Source organism: Anomaloglossus baeobatrachus, chromosome 2 (genome assembly GCF_048569485.1).
Source record: "Anomaloglossus baeobatrachus isolate aAnoBae1 chromosome 2, aAnoBae1.hap1, whole genome shotgun sequence".
Lineage (NCBI taxonomy): Eukaryota > Metazoa > Chordata > Amphibia > Anura > Aromobatidae > Anomaloglossus > Anomaloglossus baeobatrachus.
The window spans coordinates 715,255,769-715,278,296 of record NC_134354.1 but is presented as its reverse complement, the minus strand read 5'-3'; the positions used below and the strand labels follow the sequence as shown (position 1 = coordinate 715,278,296).

Genomic DNA, 22,528 nt, shown 5'->3' with positions numbered 1-22,528 from the left:
GCCATTGCTTAGCTTTAGAGTGCCAACCTCAGCAGTCAGGCAGGGACAAAACAGGGTCAGGGTTAGGGTACTCCTACTCTATACAGGGACTTGTGGTTAACATTTCCCATGGTTTGTTTGTCTCTGTGTGAGTGGAAGGGCTTAGCTGTAACAGTAACCTTGGGATTATTGGGTTTTTTTAAACAATTTTGGTTCTCAAGTCCTCAGACTGTTCTCTTCTCTTTCTGTTCTCCATACTTAGTGTAGTACACACAGACACATAACGCAAATAGTGAGTCAACTTCTCCCCTTTTTATTTGGTTTCAGGTGTGAATTTCATATTGCCCACACCTGATACTTGCCACAGGTGAGTTTGAGCGAGCCTCATATCCTTGAAATTAAGTTGTTTACTGTCAATTTTGGAAAGGAGCCAACAATTTTGTCTGGCCCATTTTTTGGGGTTTAGTGTGAAAATATGTCTAATTTGCCTTTTTTCTCTTTTTTTTTGTGTTGTTCCAGTACACACAAAGGAAAATGTTTATATCAAAACATGTGTAATTGCAATAATTTTCTGTGAGAAATCCTTCATTTTCTGAAAGAATTTCAAGGGTGCCAATACATTCGACCATGACTGTATAGCCATGCATTTGGCATTTTGTAGTCAATATAACCTCTTGCCCTGCCTGTGGTTGGCATGATTCATATTTCTGTATGGTAAAGAAGTGCAATATGGGCTCATGGACTTCTTTACATGGCATATTAGCTGGTATTTTATTGTGTGCAGCAGCTAAAAGAAACAGAACTTTTCCTCTGTACAAATATTCAACTATTTCTCAGATTCCACAAGTTACACAATGTTCACAAGTGAATATGGAGGTGTACTGTTAAACCAATTTTATGCTGCCACTGTGTCATCCTCTTTCCCTTCCTCCCTGCACTGCTCACTTCTATGGCCCCCTGTTCCTTTAATCCTCTCAATCATTTCTGAGCTGAGCACTGCAGAGGCTTTACTCTTAAATGCGAGATTAAACTACAAGAGACGTGTAAGAAAATTGGCTTCTTATAAGTGATTTGCAGTTCTTAGCTGAACGCTAGTCCTACAGATTATAAGAGAAAAGCACCATAATGTATAAAACAAGAAGAGGGGGAGTCATCACTGCTTGAGAATGGCATGCAAACAGTTAAAAGTGAAAATTCACATATTATTCCAACTGTACTATAATGCAAAATGAGATTTTTAGCAAATAATTGATCAATTTTTTGACCCACCCCTGCCACGTCACGGCAAATCTCGAAAGGAGGGTCCTACTCTATATTTTATATTTCCATTGTCCCATGTGGCCTCCTAAATTCATTAAAAGCAGAACCATATTGAAGCAACACATATACCTGTAACATTTCAGAAACCGCTCCCATGTTTTCAGGGAAAGGCATCTGCGAATGATCCAGGTCCCAGCATGAGCAGCGACCGCCACACACACCGGGACAATGTCAGAACTGGCCCTCACAGTGCCAAACAAAGGTCCATGAATGAAGGCGGAACAGGTCCAAGTATAAGGTGCTTAATTAACAAAGCCTGTGGACAAGGGGGAGGTGGTTGAGTGTGAACAGACACCAATATATAGTTTTGATAGAAGCAGAAGGAATTTTCAAACCATACCAGGCATCCAAGCCCTCTCAATGGAGTGTACGGCTTATTGTGGCTGTATAGACAGATATTCCAGTCTCTGCTTGGAAATTCTGCAGCTCCTTCAGGGTTGCCTTTGGTCTCTTTGCTGCCTCTCTGATTAATGTCTTCCTTACCTGGCCTGAGTGTTTTGGTGGGTGGCCCTCTCCTGGCAGGTACCATGTTCTCTTTATTTGATTATGATGGATTTGATGGTGCTCCGGGGATCATCAGAGATTGGGATTTTTTATTTTTTTTTGGAACCCTACCCTGACTCGTACTTCTCAAGAACTTTGTCCCTGACTTGTTTGGAGATGATCTCCTTGGTCTTCATGGTGTTGTTTGGTTAGTGGTGCCTTTTGCCTAATGGTGTTGCAGCCTCTGTGGAGTTTATGAAAAGGTGTGTATATACTGATAGACCCTAGGACACTAAAGGGGGCTTTACACGCTATGATATCGTAAATGTTTTATCGTCGGGGTCACGTTGTTAGTGACGCACATCCGGCGTCATTAACGATATCGCAGCGTGTGATACTTACCAGCGACCTTAAGCGACCTCAAAAATGGTGAAAATCGTTCACCATGGAGAGGTCGTCCCAAAACCAAAAATCGGTAATGGTTGATTATCGATGTGGTTCGTCGCTCCTGCGTCAGCACACATCGCTGTGTGTGACCCCGCAGGAGCGAGGAATGTCTCCTTACCTGCCGCCGGCCACAATGTGGAAGGAAGCAGGTGGGTGGGATGTTATGTCCCGCTTATCTCCGCCCCTCCGCTTTGATTGGCCGGCCGCTTAGTGACGTCACGGTGACGTCGCTGTGATGCCGAACGTCCCTCCCCCTTGAGGGAGGGATTGTTCGGCAGTCACAGCGACGCCGCCGACCAGGTAAGTGCGTGTGACGCTGCCGTAGCAATAATGTTCGCTACGGCAGCGATCACACGATATCGCATCCACGACGGGGGCTGGTGCTTACACGCTCGATATCGCTAGCAATTGCTAGCGATGTCGTAGCGTGTAAAGCCCGGTTTAGATTGAACATAGGTGGACTTCCTTTCAATAAGCATGGGACTTATGTAGGTAATTGCTTGCACCAGACACTTTTAGTAGCTTCATAGCAAAAGGGGTCAATACATATGCACATTATTTATTAATTTTATCCTATAAATATAATTTTTGCATAGATTTTTCTCACGTCACTTCCCCAACTTAGACTATATGTTGCAGATGCATGACACACAAATCGTAAAGATATTTAAACATGGGTTCTAATGTAACAAAATAGATAAAAAGCCCAGGGGAGTGAATACTTTCGCAAGGCACTGTGTATGTCAGTTATATGACTGTGTTCTTGAGAGCCTGATCTTTGGGTTAGGGTAATAGGCATCAAAAAGGCAATTTACACAGCGAAAATAACACATTTGTGGTTTCTGTTGTCAAAAGCCTGATTTGTTGTATGCTAATTAGTGTGCAGACGGCAAGGTGAAAAAAACTCATATTATTGGGAGAAATGAAGTGCGATGTACTGTGTTATGCTGGAGTAACAGCAAAAGGTGCAAGATTATGTTGAGGGACTGTTGAGCAAAAAGGAGATGGACCTGTGTTAAAAGATGGGTGTCACCTGTCAGAAAATCCCAGTCCCTGAGTACAGTTAGTACAGTATAAAATTAAACAGTGCTTTCCTCACCCCCCATGAGTACACCGGTGAGTCTCTGCCCCAGCTCTGTGTCTGATATAGGCTGCATGTTGACAGCCAATTACTGAGCTCAGCAACTCTGCTCATCTAGACATTACGCCCTGCTCCGAGCCACACAGCTCAGTGACTGGTGGCTCTGCTGCTGGCGTGACACCAGGGCTGCAGTCAATATCAGACATCAGAAGCAGTGCAGAGACTCACAGGTAGACCCAAGGATGATGAATAAAGTTCCTTTTTTTTCTTTTTTTTTATACCAAACTGTACTGAGGGATGAAGGTTTTCTGAAAGCAGATGACTCTTTTATCTGATTGAGTCTATTAAAGAGAATCTGTCACCAGGTTTTAGCTACTTCACCTGAGAGCAATATGTTGTAGGCAAAGAGATTCTAAAAGTAACCTTGTTTATCTTAGATCACTGTGTGCAGCTTTTCTGCCTTTATCTCACAATTAAGTGTAGCAGGGCTGAGAGCTGTCCCCGCCCACACCAGGCTCTGTATGGAGATTGACATTTCATAGTCCATGAACAATCATAGCAGGGGGCGTTGTGGACTGGTGTGAGCCTACAGAGGAGTCACATCAATGTTAATCACAGAGCAAAAACCCTTTAGTATGAGTACACAGATAAGAGAAGCCTAGATGTTTTTACTTTTTTAACCCTTGCAGCATGCTGTCCTCAGCTTACACTGCAAAATCGTGGGGACAGATTCCCTTTAATGCGTGCACTTCCTCTAGACTGTATTGTATGATCTCTCAGTTTTCATTTGTCATTTGTTTTCTGTATTGTCCATGTGTTTAATGATGCAGATAATGGGAGATGTATGTCCCAAATAAAACTGTTCTTTCTCCCACAATGTCTGAGTGAAAGATGCAACATGTTGGCCTCCTAACACCACTCTTTAGAATGTGTCTACTTTTATTTATGGTGAACACAATCCTGTTAGGAGTACTTTAATGTCTATAAGGCACAGCATGCCCGGGGCAAAATATATCTTGCTATATATATAACTGCCTAATGGTATGTTGTTATTTTTACTAAGATATTGTCATAGGACCTGACATAAAAAAAACAAGGATGATAGAACTCTCTTTACTTATGTGCTTGTTTTTCCCTTGTGACGTGTGCCGGATCACTTGGCTGTTTCCTGGCGGCTTCTTGTGCGGCAGAGGTCTGCAATTAAAATTGAACAGACACGATTACTGTGAGCTCCATTGAGGCCTGACTCACAAGGCTCAACTCGGATCCTTCAGTGGCACTAGATTCCCAGAAATAATGATTTATCCAAATGCACGGATTCACAGCCAGCTTTCTGCAAAGACTCTGATAAAAGAATGACAAGCTCAGAATCCTGTTCCTTATTTGAGCCTGTGGGGGAATTAAGCCCTCAATCATTTAGGATCGGAATGAGTGGGGTCCCAGCCTTATACTGGTGCAATCATGTATTACTGAAGAGTAATATAGGGACTAAATAAATGATAAGTAGCCAAAAATACATGAGAACCAAGTCACAACCAAAGACAATAAATGTTCAGCAGTAATGGAGGAAGCTATTAAATGTGATGCTGTTGAAATAAATGGGGGTTGATTGCATTTTTATTGTGGTCTGCGATCTAAACTGCTTTCAGCTAGACTAAGCAAGCACTGAGGCCGATACCCACATTCAAATTATATACTTTTGCTTGTAATATATGTTCCCAAGTGCCGTGCTCACGCTTTCCCGTAATGTCATTAATAGTTAGGTACAAGTATAACACTTTAGTGCGGTCATTGATGTAAATTCAGAACATTATATCTGACATTGTGCAATATAGTTGTTTTTAAAGCGCTCACTAGTATCCCCGAGTCTCACTGTCGCTCTGGTGGGATTGCCGGTCAACTAGCATTTAGAGGATCTGGTCCATTGATCATTCACAATATCAGGCTACTTAGCAATCCAGAGTGTCTGATAGTATCAGAACCAAGCTCTATACATACAGTTTCAAAACCAAGTTAAGTACAGAAATACAGTGTAAGAACCAAGATACATATGAGTACATTTTTCAAACCAAGTTCAGCACATATATACAGTGTAAGAACCAAGCTCAGTACATACAGTATGAAAATGAAGCTCAGCATATAAATATGGTGTAAGAACCAAGTTCAGGACATATATCTGGTGTAAGAACCTAGCTCAGAACATAAATATGATGTAAGAATTAAGCTCAGTACATAAATATGGTGTAAGAACCAAGCTCAGTACATAGATAAGGAAGCAGAGAAACGTTAATTACATAAATACGGTGTAAGAACCAAGCTCAGCACAAATCTAATACATAAAGCTGAATGTGTGTGTGTGTGTGTGTGTGTGTCAGGGATTGGCATCTGCACCGTCGCAGCTACAGCCACAAAATTTTGCACATTCACACGTCTGGACCCCGAGAGCGTCATAGGATATGTTGTGAGGCGAAATTTTAACCCCGCGCGTTCCAATTTACCAATCAATTTTGCCCCTATCTACATAATGGGGAAAAAGTGAAACGAAAAGTGTATCCGCACCGTCGCATTTGCAATCACGAAATTTTGCACAGACACCTCATGTGACCCAGGGAACGTCGTAGACTATGTTTTGACAGGAAAACGTAACCCCGCGCTTTACAGTTACTCTCCAAAAAACATGCCTCCATTAAAGTAAATGGAGCCTGGAACTGCAGGTTATTAGTAGGAGCTGTGATTGGTTGCTATAATAACAAAAGACATTCATAGTATAAGAAGCTTATATGTGAGGTAATAAGATGTCGGTGGGGAGACGGATAGAGAGAGACAGACAGAGAGACAGACAGGGAAAGAGACAAAGAGATATAGACAGACAGGGAAAGAGACAGACAGAGACAAACGGTGAAAGAGACAGACAGACAGATGGTGAAAGAGACAGACAGACAGACCTGGAAAGAGACAGACCTGGAAAGAGACAGACCTGGAAAGAGACAGATGGGGAAAGAGACAGACAGACATGCAAACAGGGACAGAGACAGGCAGACAGGGAAGGAGGAGACAGCCAGAGAGACAGACAAAGATAGATGGGAAAAGACACAGACCTTGATAGAGACAGACAGGGAAAGAGACAGAGGAATAGAGACAGACAAGGAAAGAGACAGACAAAGACAGGCAGACAGGGAAAGAGACAGACAGGAAAAGACACAGACAAAGAGACGGGGAGACAGACGGGGAAAGAGACAGACCTAGAAAGAGACAGATGGGGAAAGAAACAGAGAGATAGAGACACACAAAAAAAGAGACAGACAGAGACAGGCAGACGAGGAAAGAGACAGAGACAGACGGGGAAAGAGACAGACCTGGAAACAGACAGACGCAGCACATTACTTTGCCAATTTAGTTAAACCTGTGTGGAATATCTGTGGTGTTGAAATATATGTTGTGAAATGCTTCTATTAGCTTAGTTTTTGCCTTTTAATAATTACATTTCTATCTATTTGTTTTGTGGTTTTTGTGTGCAGAATAAATTTTTGTTAATACATTCTATTTTGTTAACAACAGTTATTAATCCGGGCGAAGCCGGATAGTACAGCTAGTACAGTATAAAAACGAAGCTTAATACATAACTACAGTATCAAACCAAGTTCAGCACATGAATATGGTGTAAGAACCTAGCTCAGTACATAAATATGGTGTAAGAAGCAAGCTTGGTACATAAATACAGTATCAAAACCAAACTTAGTACATAAAATACAGAGTAACAACCTAGCTCAGTACATAAATATGGTGTAAGAAGCAAGCTTGGTACATAAATACAGTATCAAAACCAAACTTAGTACATAAAATACAGAGTAACAACCTAGCTCAGTACATAAATAAAGAGTCGAGAACCAAACTGAGTACATGAATACGGTATAAGAACTAGTCTTTCATCTGCTGCACTAAATTTTTTTTGGCTAATCATTGCATCTATGGCCCTCAGCGTTGCCCATTTCTTAGTGAGTCTTAAAAAAGGCTTGATTAAAACATCTTGAATCCTTAATCTGCTTTGAAACCTTTCTCAGAGAGAGACATTGGTGATGCAGAATAACTTTGTATCTTGTTTCTGTGCTCAGTCTTATTCGGTAAATGATTTGGGGCATGAAACTGTCTTCCACAACCTCACCTTTGTAGTAAAGTTTGTCTTTTTCGACCCCAGTTTTAAGCCTCCTACACAGCTGCTTCTGTTTCACTTAATGACCATTTAAACCTACATTTGAGAATGTTGACCATTGCCAACAGTTTGGTACAATCTGTTACTCATGCACCTGACTATAATCCTGCAAAATCCCTAACTTTTTGCAAGTGTACTTAGAAGAATCGATGTTGCTTTAAAAAACGGCAGTAACATCAAAAATTGATTTTTAGGTTTCTCATTTGTTCATTCACTTTGCATTCCATTAACTGATAAAAGAAGGGAATTTTGTTACTTACCGTAAATTCCTTTTCTTCTAGCTCCAATTGGGAGACCCAGACGATTGGGTGTATAGCTACTGCCTCCGGAGGCCACACAAAGCATTACACTAAAAAGTGTAAGGCCCCTCCCCTTCTGGCTATACACCCCCCGTGGGATCACGGGCTGCTCAGTTTTAGTGCTAAAGCAAGAAGGAGGAAAGCCAATAACTGGTTTAAACAAATTCAATCCGAAGTAACATCGGAGAACTGAAACCGTTCAACATGAACAACATGTGTACCCGAAAAAAACAAAAATCCCGAAGGAAACAGGGCGGGTGCTGGGTCTCCCAATTGGAGCTAGAAGAAAAGGAATTTACGGTAAGTAACAAAATTCCCTTCTTCTTCGGCGCTCCATTGGGAGACCCAGACGATTGGGACGTCCAAAAGCAGTCCCTGGGTGGGTAAATTAATACCTCAAGTTAGAGCTGCAAAACAGCCCTCTCCTACGAGGAGGCAACCGCCGCCTGCAGGACTCTTCTACCTAGGCTGGCGTCCGCCGAAGCGTAGGTATGCACCTGATAATGTTTGGTGAAAGTGTGCAGACTCGACCAGGTAGCTGCCTGGCACACCTGTTGAGCCGTAGCCTGGTGTCGTAATGCCCAGGACGCACCCACGGCTCTGGTAGAATGGGCCTTCAGCCCTGATGGAACCGGAAGCCCAGCAGAACGGTAGGCTTCAAGAATTGGTTCCTTGATCCATCGAGCCAGGGTGGATTTGGAAGCCTGCGATCCTTTGCGCTTACCAGCGACAAGGACAAAGAGTGCATCCGAGCGGCGCAGGGGCGCCGTGCGGGAAATGTAGATTCTGAGTGCTCTCACGAGATCCAACAAATGCAAATCCTTTTCATACCGATGAACTGGATGAGGACAAAAGGAAGGTAAGGAGATATCCTGATTGAGATGAAAAGAGGATACCACCTTAGGGAGAAACTCCTGAATCGGGCGCAGCACTACCTTGTCCTGGTGAAAAACCAGGAAGGGAGCTTTGGATGACAGCGCTGCCAACTCGGATACCCTCCGAAGAGACGTGACCGCTACCAGAAAGGCCACTTTCTGTGAGAGTCGAGAAAGTGAAACAGCCTTCAGAGGCTCGAAGGGCGGCTTCTGGAGAGCAACTAGTACCCTGTTCAGATCCCATGGATCTAACGGCCGTTTGTACGGAGGGACGATGTGACAAACCCCCTGCAGGAACGTGCGTACCTGAGGGAGTCGTGCTAGACGCTTTTGAAAAAATACCGATAGCGCTGAGACTTGCCCTTTAAGGGAGCCGAGCGACAAGTCTTTTTCCAAACCAGATTGCAGGAAGGAAAGAAAGGTAGGCAATGCAAATGGCCAGGGGGACACTCCCTGTGCCGAGCACCAGGATAAGAAAATCTTCCACGTTCTGTGGTAGATCTTAGCAGACGTGGGCTTCCTAGCCTGTCTCATGGTGGCCACGACCCCTTGAGATAATCCTGAAGATGCTAGTATCCAGGACTCAATGGCCACACAGTCAGGTTCAGGGCCGCAGAATTCAGATGGAAAAACGGCCCTTGTGACAGTAAGTCTGGCCGGTCTGGTAGCGCCCACGGTTGGCCGACCGTGAGATGCCACAGATCCGGATACCACGACCTCCTCGGCCAGTCTGGGGCGACGAGCAGGACGCGGCGGCAATCGGACCTGATCTTGCGTAGCACTCTGGGCAAGAGTGCCAGAGGGGGAAAAACATAGGGCAGCTGGAACTGCGACCAATCTTGCACTAAGGCGTCTGCCGCCAGAGCTCTGTGATCGCGAGACCGTGCCATGAAAGTTGGGACCTTGTTGTTGTGCCGGGACGCCATTAGGTCGACGTCCGGCCTTCCCCAGCGGCGACAGATTTCCTGAAACACGTCCGGGTGAAGGGACCATTCCCCTGCGTCCATACCCTGGCGACTGAGGAAGTCCGCTTCCCAGTTTTCTACGCCGGGGATGTGAACCGCGGATATGGTGGAGGCCGTGGCTTCCACCCACATCAGAATCCGCCGGACTTCCTGGAAGGCTTGCCGACTGCGTGTCCCGCCTTGGTGGTTGATGTATGCCACCGCTGTGGAGTTGTCCGACTGAATTCGGATCTGCTTTCCTTCCAGCCACTGCTGGAAGGCTTGTAGGGCAAGATACACTGCCCTGATTTCCAGAACATTGATCTGAAGGGTGGACTCCTGCTGAGTCCACGTACCCTGAGCCCTGTGGTGGAGAAAAACTGCTCCCCACCCTGACAGACTCGCGTCTGTCGTGACCACCGCCCAGGATGGGGGTAGGAAGGACCTTCCTTGTGATAATGAGGTGGGAAGAAGCCACCATTGAAGAGAGTCCTTGGCCGTCTGGGAAAGGGAGACTTTCCTGTCCAAGGACGTCGACTTCCCGTCCCATTGGCGGAGAATGTCCCATTGAAGTGGGCGCAGATGAAACTGCGCAAACGGAACTGCCTCTATTGCTGCTACCATCTTCCCCAGGAAGTGCATGAGGCGTCTTAAGGGGTGCGACTGGCCTTGAAGGAGAGAGTGCACCCCTGTCTGTAGTGAACGCTGCTTGTCCATCGGAAGCTTCACTGTCGCTGAGAGAGTATGAAACTCCATGCCAAGATATGTTAGTGATTGGGTCGGTGACAGATTTGACTTTGAAAAGTTGATGATCCACCCGAAAGTCTGGAGAGTCTCCAGCGCAACGTTCAGGCTGTGTTGGCATGCCTCTTGAGAGGGTGCCTTGACAAGTAGATCGTCCAAGTAAGGGATCACCGAGTGTCCCTGAGAGTGCAAGACTGCTACCACTGCTGCCATGACCTTGGTGAAAACCCGTGGGGCTGTCGCCAGACCAAATGGCAGGGCTACGAACTGAAGGTGTTCGTCTCCTATGACGAAGCGTAGAAAACGCTGATGCTCTGGAGCAATCGGCACGTGGAGATAAGCGTCCTTGATGTCTATTGATGCTAGGAAATCTCCTTGAGACATCGAGGCAATGACGGAGCGGAGAGATTCCATCCGGAACCGCCTGGTTTTCACGTGCTTGTTGAGCAGTTTTAGGTCCAGAACAGGATGGAAAGAGCCGTCCTTTTTTGGCACCACAAACAGATTGGAGTGAAAACCTTGACCTCGTTCCTGAAGAGGAACAGGGATCACCACTCCTTCTGCCCTTAGAGCGCACACCGCCTGCAGAAGAGCATCGGCTCGGTCAGGATGTGGGGAAGTTCTGAAGAACCGGGGCGGAGGACGAGAACTGAACTCTATCCAGTACCCGTGAGACAAAATGTCTGTTACCCACCGGTCCTTGACCTGTGGCAGCCAAATGCCGCAAAAGCGGCAGAGCCTGCCACCGACCGAGGATGCGGAGAGAGGAGGCCGAAAGTCATGAGGCAGCCGGCTTGGAGGCGGTTCCTCCGGCTGCTTTCTTTGGGCGTGAGTGAGTCCGCCAGGAATCTGAGCTCCTCTGCTCCTTCTGAGTCCTTTTGGACGAGGAGAATTGGGCCCTGCCCGAACCTCGAAAGGACCGAAACCTCGACTGTCCCCTCCACTGTTGAGGTTTGCTTGATCTGGGCTGGGGTAAGGAAGAGTCCTTACCCTTGGACTGTTTAATGATTTCAGCCAATTGCTCACCAAACAGCCTGTCTTGAGATAATGGCAAACTGGTTAAGCATTTTTTGGAAGCAGAATCTGCTTTCCATTCCTTTAACCATAAGGCTCTGCGTAAAACCACAGAGTTGGCGGACGCCATTGACGTACGGCTGGTAGAGTCCAAGACCGCATTGATAGCGTAAGTCGCAAACGCAGACATTTGCGAGGTCAATGACGCCACTTGCGGCACTGATGGACGTATGACAGAGTCCACCTGCGCCAGACCAGCTGAAATAGCTTGGAGTGCCCACACGGCTGCGAATGCTGGAGCAAACGACGCGCCGATAGCTTCATAGACAGATTTCAACCAAAGGTCCATCTGTCTGTCATTGGCATCTTTAAGTGAAGCCCCATCTTCCACTGCAACTATGGATCTAGCCGCAAGCCTGGAGATTGGGGGGTCCACCTTTGGACACTGGGTCCAGCGTCTGACCACGTCAGGGGGAAAGGGATAACGTGTATCCTTAAGACGTTTGGAGAAACGCTTATCTGGATAAGCATGGTGTTTCTGGACTGCTTCTCTGAAGTCAGCGTGGTCCAGAAAGGTACTCAATTTACGTTTGGGATACCTGAAATGGAATTTCTCCTGCTGTGCTGCTGCCTCCTCCGCTGGAGGAGAAATATCCAGCAGTCTATTGATGGCCGCTATAAGATCATTCACCATGGCGTCACCATCAGGGGTATCCAGGTTGAGAGCAGTCTCAGGATTAGACTCCTGATCACCTAGCTCTGTCTCATCATACAGAGAATCCTCTCGCTGAGACCCTGACCAGCGTGATGACGCCGAGGGTCTCTCCCAGCGAGCTCGCTTAGGCTGCCTGGGACTGTCGTCCGAGTCAGAGCCTTCAGCTTGTGATGCCTGGGACCCCCTTGGAGCACGGATTAGTTCCAACTGAGGGGGACCGGGGAACATTGAATCAGCAGTGCCCATGGTCTGAGTGACCGGTCTGGACTGCAACGTTTCTAGAATTTTTGTCATAGTCACAGACATCTTATCAGCAAAAACTGCAAAGTCTGTCCCCGTCACCGGGGCAGGGTTCACAGGCGTCTCTGCCTGGGCCACTACTAGCATAGACTCCGGCTGACGAAGTGGCACAGGGACCAAACATTGCACACAATGGGGGTCAGTGGAACCTGCCGGTAGATCAGCCCCACATGCGGTACAGGCAGCATATAAAGCCCGTGCCTTGGCACCCTTGCTTTTTGCGGATGACATGCTGTTGTCTCCTCAGAGCAATATAGGGGTATAAGCCAAGAAGCGACCGTACAGTGCAATATATAGGTACAGGCAAAAGTACACAAAACAACACTGTGGCACTAGTGGGGTCAGCACCTAGGTGCTGCTTACCGCCCGCTTAACAGCGGGTGTGTGGTCGCCAGAATCCCCTGTCTGGGACTCCCAGGGCTATGTCCGTTCTCCAGCTCAGACTGCGTGCAGGAATGGCTGCCGGCGTCCTGTGAAGAGGGGCGGGCCGTGGGCGTGCTGCAGACAAAGAGCGGGAAACTGGCGTCCCACTGTGCCCAGTGAGAGGGCTGGAGTATGTAAATAAGACTCCAGCCCTCGGCGCTGACTATTGTACAGCGTCTCTCCCCTTCCCTGACTGACAGGGCTGGGGGCGGGAACGAAACGTAACTAGGCCGCAGAAGCCGGGGACTAAATTTATAAGCGCTGCCGTCGTAAAAGCACGGTCGGCGCGAAGTCCCCGGCGCACCACAAGTCTCAGCCGCGCCGCAGTCCCCGGGGGCGGCCGGCGCGGTAGTTCCCCACACATAAACTCACTCAGCTAAGCTGCAGTGAGTATAACCCAAGCGCGCAGCGCTACTGTCCCCGGCGCACTAGAACACCCAGCAACGCTGGAGTGTCTGTGCCTGTCTGTACGGGGACACAGAGTACCTGAATGTTGCAGGGCCTTGTCCCTGACGGTACCCAGCTCCGTATCCAGCAGGATCTCCGGGTCTGTGGATGGAGCCCGGCCTCAGAGCCTGGAGGCCGGTAAGATCCCACTTCACCAGAGCCCTCAGGGGGATGGGGAAGGAAAACAGCATGTTGGCTCCAGCCTCCGTACCCGCAATGGGTACCTCAACCTTTACAAACACCGCCAACAAGAGTGGGGTGAGAAGGGAGCATGCTGGGGGCCCTTTAGCAAGGGCCCTCTTTTCTTCCATCCGATATAGTCAGCAGCTACTGCTGACTAAACAGTGGAGCTATGCGTGGATGTCTGACCTCCTTCGCACAAAGCTTGAAAACTGAGCAGCCCGTGATCCCACGGGGGGTGTATAGCCAGAAGGGGAGGGGCCTTACACTTTTTAGTGTAATGCTTTGTGTGGCCTCCGGAGGCAGTAGCTATACACCCAATCGTCTGGGTCTCCCAATGGAGCGCCGAAGAAATAAAGTCTTAACACTTTTTTCTTTTTTAACAATAATTCTTACTTTTCAGCATTATTATTATTTAATTTTTTACACACCTGAGTAAAACGTTTGCACACTACTATATGTCTGTGCGTCAGACTCTTCTACAGTACGCATCGAACCTTACAGGAGAGAAACATATTTCTGACCTTTCGGCTTCATGCATATGACCGAATAACAATGTTCTAAGTATATAAAGTTGTGCATAAAACAAGCGCAATAGGGTCTTACCCAATATGAAAGGGAAAAAGGTGAGAAAGCGGGCTGCTCAACTTGTGTTACCCACAATCAGTGCAAAGAATGTTAACAGCTGCCACAAGGTCTACGAGCTCTAAGTCTGACCGAAACAAAACAGGAACCTGGTCAAACGTGGCTCAATCTGCGCTGCTGTGAATAGGATAATAGTCCAATCCGTAGTCCAAGAGAAAATAGTTGTCATGATTCGCCTCCCTATCCACATGGCTAGGGGGCGGAGCCTTCTCTCGGGCCTCACTTCCGGCCCCTGGATGCCTTAAAAGCTGACACTTCCAGTGAACCAGCGTCGGCTATAAGCTTAGCTCTGCTTTGCCTGTGATTGCTGGTCCTGTGAGTGATATCCTGATCTGTCTGTTCCTGTGCCCCCGTGCTCTTGTCTGTGTTCTGTCCCCTGGTCGTCCCTCCTGTCCTGTGTCCCCACTCCTATTCCCCACTCGGTTGCTTCCTCCGGTACTGACCTTAGCCTGACTTTGACTTCACTTCTGCTTGCTCCTCCGGTCCTGCTTCTGCCCGTACGGTGTTTGACCCAGCCTGTCTGACTATTCTTCACAAACCCTGCAGTTCTGCCTCTCAGCTGTGCTGATTAGGCAGTGCATGAGAACACTGTGCATTTCCTTCCTGGTTCTCATTGCTCTGTGTAGTGTCGTCTGCTGCAGAGCTCTGGCTCCCCCTGGTGGCAGCATTACAATAGTGTTTTATTGATGCATTTTGAAGTGATTTACCACTTTTTCAGAATACATACCAAATTCCAAATTTGGTGCCTATTCTGAAGAAGTGGTGAATCACTTTGAAACGCGTCAGTAAAGCATCTTTTTTTTTAAACTCTTGGACCATTATCTTATTCACAGCAGCGCAGATTGAGCCACGTTTAACCGGGTTCCTGTTTTGTAATGTTCTAAGTATCTGAACTACAGAATGCACAGAAATCTATGGCACAATACTGGGTAAATATGGTATACGCCTACACATTATGGGGTGATCCTTCATAAGAACTACAGTGGAACCTTGGTTAACGAGAACAATGTGTGCTTGTTAATCAAGTTACTCGATCAGCAAAGCAGGTTTTCCCATAGGAAATCATTGCAATGGAGACAATTCATTCCACAACTTGTTAAATGTCCCATCCTGGTCCCCTATTATGTCATTCCACACACGTACAAACACGCACAAACACGCACATATTATGCTCACCTTACCTTCCGTTCCCTCGCCGGTCTCCTGGATCTTGCAGTTCGCCGGTACTGGATGTGTATCGGGTAACCATCGCGATGAGGGAGGAACTTCCTCTACCAGAGCGCTGACGTCAAAAGCAGGAGCCACTTGCCTCTGATTGGCCAGCACACTGCCTTTGAGTAGCGGCTGACAGCGGAAGTTCCTCCCTCATTGCGATGGTTACCTATACACATCCTGTAGTGGCGAACTACAAGAACCGTGAGGCTGGTGATGGAACAGAAGGTAAGGTGAGCATAATATGTGTGTGCATGCGTGTTTGTGTGTGTTTGTGCAGACTGCAAGAGCGGGTTAGAGCGCGGTGGATGTACGGAACCGGAAGTGTGTGTGGTGAGTAGTTTGCTCGTATGGCAAAGCTTGCTCGTAAACCAAGTTACAAATTTACAGCAAGCTTTGCTTGTTAAGTGAAATACTCGCTCAACTGAATTACTCGTTAAGCGAGGTTCCACTGTACTTCTAAAGGAATATATGAAGCCTATCAGAGTGCCTACAAAGCCATAATATTGAGGGATTCTGGGTATCACTATACAGGCCCTATGTGTAAAACTGTGTCCCCCAGCTTGTACCATAATGTAATCAGGTCTCCAGCAGTATCTATTGTCCTTGATCTGGTGGGGGATTGCATGTATATTGTTCTCCTCTGTGGGGGGATTCCTGAATACACAATCCATGGAGACTGTGTTCTGGAAACTTCTTTATAATAAGAGCTACAAGTAGCAAATGTTAAAGGGGTGGGTGTGAGCACTTCTGCCCATCCAGGTCGCGGACCTAAGGTAAGGTGGAAGAATCAGCCACATGTTTTAGTTAGTTAATTGATGCTGTGTCTGGTGAAGGGCTGGGATCTGTTGCTGAGGCCAGGTCCTGGTGCCCATGTATGGACTATTGGACATTGAAGATCGGCTGGCCCATGGGATGGTGTTGTCCCGGCCGTGCTGCTGGATTTAAGGAACTCATCTAAGGACTGTTGTTGCATTTTTTTTTTTTGCCGTTGGATTTCCGGGTGGCGCCCCCGGATCTGTTTCCTTTGTGTGGACTCATTGTGGACTCTAAAGAACCATTTTGATATTGGATGTTCTATGCTCCCTGACTCAATAAATCTCGTTGGATTGTTCCTCGGCCTAGTGTCCCTGCCTACTCTGTCGCATACCCCCACACACTATGCACACAATTTTGCATGCCTTAAATTCTAAGAGTATTTGAAGGTGTCTTCTCATGGTTTAGGCTTTTTTTAGGTGTCATTTCTTTTCAGTGTTTATGGTTTATTTCAGTCTTATACCCTAAGCAGTTTGGCTGCTAAATAAAAATAACTCTTCCGAGGCCGTAGCTAACGGTAAAATTCGTCTCCTACATAGTGATAAGCAATTAACAGCAGCAGGAAGCCAGTGATTTGGATAAAATACTGCGTCTTTCTGCCTCCTTCTTCACCAGGGACCTGTTTTATGAAGATGAAGGAGCTGGGATAGTAAAGAAGCCCAGTGTTATACCCAGGAGAATGGCGTATGATGCGGTCAGTGCTTTCGACTTACATCTTTAATCAACAGAGCGTAATGAAGCTGCCAAGTGCATCAGGTCTGATAACGGTGTCAACCAGCAATGCAGAGCGCCTCCTATATTCTGCTCATAGTCATCCCCATAATTCCAGAGCTAATCTACAAAAAAAAGTGAGGAATCACTGGAACTTTCAGTTCAGAGAGCCATGGGAAATTCACACTAAGGGCTCTTTTATACGTAAGTATTTTGCATCAGTATTTGGATGTCAAAACCAGGAATGGAAATTACAGAGAAGAACTATGATTGAAAGCCAGATACCTGTCCTGTGTTTTGGAGATGGGCCGCCCCCGCAGCGGTCGAACCGCTGGGATCCGGGGGTGATTGCTCGAGGCTCGAGGGTCTCCGGACCCGGGGGCTAGAGGCCATACTCCAAATGAAGAAGGGAGTATTTACAGGGGAGGTATATTATATATATATATATATATATATATATATATATATATATATATATATATATATATATAGTTCGTGATGCCACCCATGATGTACGGTAATTTGGGATGCCATTGGGAGTACCTGGGGTGATAGAGTGGGGCAGCTAGGTTTCGTGAACCTCCACGGGTAGGGGAAGGTACCCCGGGACTCTGGATGGTGGTGTGGGGTGCAGGGGGAGCGCAGGCTCGCTGGTTGCAGGGGTTAATTAGGTACTCACTTGGCAATAAAGCAGACGCTGACAACAGCGTAAACTAAGTCTCTGACTGCCACTATCTCCTGAGGGGAGCTCGTCCGGGTCCTGTCCTCTGCAGCACTGCCTGGTGGTCCGTCACCTACCTCCTGGCACAGAATTTAGAGTGTCCTTTGTGGCCCGTCAGCCTGGAGCTTTCCGGGCCCCGCTCCCCACTGTGGCTAAGTAGAAGAGCTTGCTCTCAGGGGCTCACTTTGGAAAGCCCTACCCCCTCGTTGCGCTAGTGCCCCCGATCTCTGAGATTCGTGGGAACAGTCCATAGAGGTCCTGTCCGCCGCAGGTAAATTGCCGGGTTGCCTGAAGCTTCTCATCGACCTAGGGTCCGTGTACCCCGTTGTGCCTTCGGTCCCAGAGTGGTGATTAGACCCAGGCTGCTGACCGCCCTCCAAGACAGGTCCCAGGCACCTAGCCTCAATCCCCTGCGACCAGGGGTGCGACTCCTCTAGGTCCAGACCACCGTCTGCGACCTAGTCTGCTTCCCTTGGGAGCTACAACTCCCAGATTCCTCAGAGCTCCTCACAGCTCGACGGCTACCACTCCACTGACTTGATACCTCCCACCTCCATGCCTGACCCCTAGGTGGGTGGCCCTATTCCTGCTTAAGCAGCCCACTGGTGTGCCTGACAGGTGTGGTGCAAGGTGTATCTAAGATTTGTGAATGCTGGTGGAGGCAGTACTGCAGGTTAGGTTCCCAGAACCATGGGCATTTGCGCCCTGCACGGGGAGCGAAAGATTGTGCACAACCCTGTGACGACCTGACTAGTCCAGGGCGTCACAGAGACACTCCTGGTTTTGGCATCCAAATGCGGAGGAGACACTGATGTAAAATACTGGCATGTGAAGAAGGCCTAAAGCGGGCTTTACACGCAACAACATCGCTAACGAGATGTCGTTGGGGTCATGGAATACGTGACGCATATCCGGCCTCTTTTAGCGACGTCGTTGCGTGTGAAAGGCAGGAACGACCGTTAACGATCAAAATTACTTACCTAATCGTTGATAGTTGTCACGTCGTTACTTTCCCGATTATCGTTGCTGTTGCAGGACGCAGGTTGTTCGTCGTTCCTGCGACAGCACACATCGCTATGTGCGACACCGCAGGAACGAGGAAGATCACCGTACCTGCGGCTGCCCGCAATGAGGAAGAAAGGAGGTGGGCGGGATGTTCGGCCCGCTCATCTCCGCCCCTCCGCTTCTATTGGGCGGCTGTTTAGTGACGCCGCTGTGACGCCAAACGAACCGCCCCCTTAGAAAAGAGGCGGTTCGACAGCAACAGCGACGTTCTAGGCAGGTAAGTATGTGTGTCGGGTGTAAGCGATGTTGTGTGCCACTGACAGTGATTTGCCCGTGACAACCGACGGGGGCGGGTGCTGTCACCAGCGACATCGCTAGCGATGTCGCTGTGTGTAAAGCGGCCTTAAGGGATAGTTGGTTGATGCAATTAGTGTGACCCCTATTTAGGTATATTTTAAAAGGCTTGTCATGTAATAGAAAAATTTGACTTCCCACTTCAAAAAACAGCCCCACTTCCACCTACAGGTTATAGCTCATAATACATTTTAGCGCCATTTAAAGGGAATCTGTCACTAGGTTTTTGCTCACCAATCTGAGAGCAGCATAATGTAGAGACAGAGACCCTGATTCCAGCGATGTGTCACTTACTGAGCTGTGTGCTGTAATTTTGATAAAATAAAAGTTTTCTCTGCTGCAGATCTAGCAGTTATACAGAGCTCATGAGTATGCTGGACTACCTGCAGCAAGCCAAGTAGTCCTCTAATGATAATCTACTGCTAATTAAACAGTGATTTTTATCAAGACTACACTAAGCAGCCCAGTAAGTGAAACACCACTAGAATCCGGATCTTTGACCCTACATTATGCTGCTCTCAGATTAGGTGCTTGCTTTATTCTTTTCTTTTCTTTATTTTTCCTTTTTTTCTTCTTCATTACCTGAGTTATCGGATCTGGATTATTACCCGGAGTTCCCTGAGTACTCTGACCCCAGGCCCAGCACTTGGGACCCCAGGCCCAGCACTTGGGTACTTTTAAACCTACGCGGATATGGACTTTTACCGTCCAGGCCCGCCCATCACTAGTATTGGCGTACTCCGGAGCAATTGCATTACAAATTGTTCGGTTTGTTTTCTCCTATTACACCTTTTGAAAATTAAAAACTTTTGGCCAAAGCAACATTTTAGTGGAAAAAATGGTAATTTTCATTTACTCAGAATCACCTGTGGGTTAAAAATTCTCACTCATCCCCTAGAAGAATTGCTTGAGAAACGTAGTTTCCAAACTAGGGGTCACTTGTGAGGTTTTCTGCTATTTTGGTATGTCTGGGGCTCTTCAAATGTGACATGGCATTTATGATATATTCCAGCCAAAATGGCGCTCCTTCCATTCTGAGCCGTGCCCCCACACAGTAGTTATCCACCCCATATGAGGCATTGGTGTACTCAGGAGAAATTGCACAACTAATTGTATGGTGCATTTTCTCTTTTGACCCTTGTGAAAATAAAAACTATGTGGCTAAAGTAACATTTCTGAGGAAAAAGTAACTGTCATGATCCAGGCCGGCTTTTCCTTGCTGTGGTTACACCCAGCTCTAGACTGGTCATATCAGGGGTTAACTTCCCTTGCCTCATTCTGGGTCCCAGGACACTATGGCTGTGTGCGCACGTGTGCATTTTTCATTCGTTTTCGCAGCGTTTTAAACTGCAGCGTAAACGCATGCATTCTGCATCCCCAGCAAAGTCTATGAGAATTTTGCAAAATCCACACGCACGTTGCGTTTTAAAATGCAGCGATTTGCATGCTGACATTTTTTGCCGAAACGCTGTGTTCTAAAAAGCAACATGTCACTTCTGTTGTGCGTTTTGGATGAATTTTCCACCCACTGAAATCGATGTCGATCTCTCTCTCTCTCTGTCAGTTGGTCGGTCGGTCTCTCTCTCTCTTTGATGCTCACCGATCACCGGCGCGGTGCTGCACGGCTGTCACACTGCTCTGGCGGCTTCTCCTGCTTTTGAAAATGCCAGCCGCTCATTATTCCATCTCGTATTCCCTGCTTCCCCCGCCTATGATTGGTTGTATTCAGACGAGCCCCCACGCTGAGTGACAGCTGTCTCACTGCAACCAATCACAGCCACCAGTGGGCGGGTCTATATCGTGCAGTAAAATAAATAAATAAATAATTTTAAAAAAAAAACGACGTGTGGTCCCCACTAATTTTGATACCAGCCAGGGTAAAGCCACATGGCTGAAGGCTGGTATTGTCAGGATGAGGAGCCCTACGTTATGGGGAGCTCCCCAGCCTAAAAATATCAGCCACCAGCTGCCCGGAATTGCCGCATTCATTAGATGCGACAGTCCCGGGACTCTACCCGGCTCATCCCGAATTGCCCTGGTGCGGTGGCAATCAGGGTAATAAGGAGTTAATGGCAGCCCATATCAGCCACTAAGTCCTAGGTTAATCATGGCAGGCATCTACGAGACACCCCCAATGATTAACCTCACTTCAGTCACTCAGGTGACCCGCGGGGAGTCCTCCAACTGTGGCAGCAAGTCGCCTGAGTGACTGAAGTTAGACCCACGATCAGCGGTGCCCTCACTCAGGTGATTTGTGGTGATCGGGCGGAGGACTCCAGTTGGCCGCGAGTAACCTGAGTGACGGCATAGCTGATCGCGCGGCTCACTTTAGTCACTCAGGGGATTTGCGGTCATTGGTGAGTCCTTCACCGGTGACCACAAATCAGGTCGCAGTGCACACACAGAGCCGCGTGATGACAATGAAGTCGGGTAAAGTTCATCCGAGTTCATTATGATCGCGCGGCTCTGTCTAGCAGTCAGCTAGACAGACAGTGCGTTCCCACTTGGCTCTATGGGGATGTACCAGAGCCGAGTGGGAACGCACGTCAAAAATGCATCCATTCTGCATTTGAAATGCATTCAAAATGCATCCAAAACGCAGCGTTTTGGATGCGTTTTGAAACTCACATGCAGTGACAAAACGTTGCAGAATATTTGTCACGGCAGAATGCAACTTGCGCACATACCCTACATCTTGCCTCTCTACCTATGGCTCAGTGCCAGTGATATTTCTGCCTTGCAGCATGTATACTGGCTCTGGTGAGTGTTCCCGATCTGTCCTGCCTCCCTGCTACTGTGTCCTGACTTGTACCCTTCCCCGTTTGTCTGCCTGTCCCGGTCCCTGACTTCCCTCTCCTGTCTATTGTTTGTGTTTCTCTCTCCATACCTGATTTCCCGACTTCTGACTCAGTTCTGTTTTCTGACTTGATTTTGATACTCTACTTACAGTGACTTGACTTTCTGGCTAGACCCTGACTGTTTGACTACTTTATTGCCCCCTGGTGGTTCACCTCTTAACTGACTACTGAAGTTACTCTGCTGTACTTCAGCCTTCTTTCTCTTACAGAGTGACTTTGTCTCTCCTTCACTACTCTGCTGCCACCTAGTGGTGAATATGCTGTACTACGTCTTAATAGCCCTTTGTACAGCATGACAGTAACATTTTCAATTTTTTCCTTCCACACTGCTTTAATGCATTTGAAGCACCTAAAAGGGTTAATAAACTTCTTGGATGTGGTTTTGAGCTATTTAAGGGGTGAAGTTTCCAGAATGGTGTCACTTTTGGGTATTTTCTGTCACATAAGTCTCTCAAAGTCACTTCAAATGTGATGTGGTCCCTAAAAAATGGTTTTGAAAATTTTGTTGGAAAAATGTGAAATTGCTGATAAACTTTTAACCCTTCTAACTTGCTAACAACAACAACAAAATATATATACCGGATAGGTTTTAAAAATGGTATTGATGTAAAGTAAAATTATGGTAAATGTATATTAACTATTTTGTGCGACATAACTCTCGTGGAAAAAAAAGTTTGAAATTGTAAATTTTTCAAACATTTTTTGAAATTTTCAATATTTTCAGAAATAAACACAAAAAATATCG

At 47.1% G+C, this 22,528-nt stretch overlaps 1 protein-coding gene across 2 annotated transcripts in view; it reads right to left on the bottom strand.

Annotated features, from left to right (window-relative positions):
- Positions 1–22,528, bottom strand: part of CCDC169 (coiled-coil domain containing 169) — a 93,380-nt gene that overhangs the window by 17,337 nt on the left and 53,515 nt on the right. For both annotated transcript variants that reach the window (XM_075334604.1, XM_075334605.1), the window contains one exon: positions 4,428–4,504. In XM_075334604.1, coding sequence (XP_075190719.1) covers positions 4,428–4,504 — 77 coding nt within the window. The remainder of the gene's footprint in view (positions 1–4,427; positions 4,505–22,528) is intronic.